Genomic DNA, 1,833 nt, shown 5'->3' with positions numbered 1-1,833 from the left:
GTGGCCTCGCGGCCCTGGCTGGTGCTGGCCGTGGCCGTGGCCGTGGCCGGGGGGCTCTCGGCCGGGCTGGTGACCCTGCGGCTCACCACGGACCCCGTGGAGCTGTGGTCGGCCCCGGAGAGCCGCGCCCGGCAGGAGAAGGAGTTCCACGACCGCCACTTCGGGCCCTTCCTGCGCACCAACCAGGTGATCGTGACGGCGCCGGGGCGCCCCGGCCTCACCTACGACTCGGTGCTGTTCGGCTCCAGGAATTTCAGCGGGGTCCTGGCCGAGGACGTGCTGCGGGCGCTGCTGGAGCTGCAGGAGACGCTGGCGGCCACCACGGCCTGGGCAGAGGGCTCGGGCAGGAACGTGAGCCTGCAGGATGTGTGCTACGCGCCGCTGAACCCCGGGCAGCCCGGCGTGGGGGACTGCGCCGTGTCCAGCGTCACGCAGTACTTCCAGAACAACCGCAGCCGCCTGGAGCTCACCGCCCCCGAGGAGGACGGCAAGGAGCGGGGCACGGTGGACTGGCACGATCACCTCATCTACTGCGTCAAGTGCGTGCGGGGGGCGCGGGGGGCGCGGTTGTGGGGCTGGGGTGTCACCCGTGTGTCCCCATCACTGTGGGGCTGGGGTGTCACCCGTGTGTCCCCATCACTGTGGGGCTGTGGGTGTCACACGTGTGTCCCCATCACTGTGGGGCTGGGGTGTCACCTGTGTGTCCCCTGTCACTGTGGGGCTGTGGTGTCACACGTGTGTCCCCTGTCACTGTGGGGCTGGGGTGTCACACGTGTGTCCCCATCACTGTGGGGCTGTGGGGCTGTGGTGTCACCTGTGTGTCCCCATCACTGTGGGGCTGGGATGTCACCCGTGTGTCCCCATCACTGTGGGGCTGGGGTGTCACCCATGTGTCCCCTGTCACTGTGGGGCTGGGGTGTCACCTGTGTGTCCCCTGTCACCATGGGGCTCTGACTCTGGGGTGTCCCCTGTCCCCATGGAGTGCCAGGCTGTGGCTCTGGGGTGTCCCCCGTGTGTCCCCTGTCCCCATGGAGTGCCAGGCTGTGGGGCTGGGGTGTCCCCCTCGTGTCCCCATCACCGTGGGGCTGTGGCTCTGGGGTGTCCCCCGTGCCGGGCGGGGGGCCGGGCGGGCACAGCCCCCGCTGACGCCCCCGGCCCTGTCGCCACCAGCTCCCCGCTCTCGTTCAAGGACATCACGGCGCTGGAGCTGAGCTGCATGGCCGAGTACGGCGGGCCCGTCTTCCCCTACATCGCCCTGGGCGGCTACCGCGGTACGGGGGGCTCGGGGCTGGCCCGGGGGTCCCCGCCGTGTCCCCGCGCCGTGACCCGAGTGTCCCCGCAGAGTCGGAGTACACGGAGGCCGAGGCGCTGATCGTCACCTACTCGCTGAACAACTTCCCGCGGGGGGACCCGCGCCTCGAGTGGGCGCTGAGCTGGGAGCGCCGCTTCCTCCAGGTGGTGCGCGACTTCCAGCGCCAGCACCGCCACAACCTCTCGGTCACCTTCATGGCCGAGGTGCGGCCCCTGCTGTCACCTGTGTCCCCTCTGTGTCCCCTCTGTGCCCTCCGTGTCCCCTCTGTGCCCTCCGTGTCCATTCCGTGCCCCCAGGTCCCCGCTGTCACCTGTGTCCCCTCCGTGTCCCCCTGTCCCCCAATGTCCCCATGTCCCTTCCGTGCCTTCCATGTCCCCGTGTCCCCAATGTCCCCGGTGTTCCCGTGTCCCCCAGTGTCTCCGTGTCCCCAATGTCCCCGGTGTTCCTGTCCCTTCCATGTCCCCGTGTCCCCTCCATGTCCCCGTGTCCCCAATGTCCCCAGTGTTCCCGTGTCCCCGTGT

The 1,833-nt window shown here is 69.9% G+C and overlaps 1 protein-coding gene across 1 annotated transcript in view; it reads left to right on the top strand.

Annotated features, from left to right (window-relative positions):
• Positions 1-3: 3 nt before the first annotated feature.
• The window catches only part of LOC107199325 (NPC1-like intracellular cholesterol transporter 1), a gene marked incomplete at both ends in the record, with an annotated part of 13,774 nt that continues 11,944 nt past the window's right edge, over positions 4-1,833 (top strand). Inside the window, 3 exons of the mRNA XM_033511753.1 lie at positions 4-539; positions 1,171-1,271; positions 1,343-1,608. Of these exons, the coding sequence (XP_033367644.1) occupies positions 4-539; positions 1,171-1,271; positions 1,343-1,608 (903 nt within the window). The remainder of the gene's footprint in view (positions 540-1,170; positions 1,272-1,342; positions 1,609-1,833) is intronic.

This window comes from Parus major, unplaced genomic scaffold, assembly GCF_001522545.3.
Source record: "Parus major isolate Abel unplaced genomic scaffold, Parus_major1.1 Scaffold580, whole genome shotgun sequence".
NCBI lineage: Eukaryota > Metazoa > Chordata > Aves > Passeriformes > Paridae > Parus > Parus major.
The sequence above is the reverse complement of the archived record's forward strand: the minus strand, read 5'-3'. Positions and strand labels throughout refer to the sequence as shown.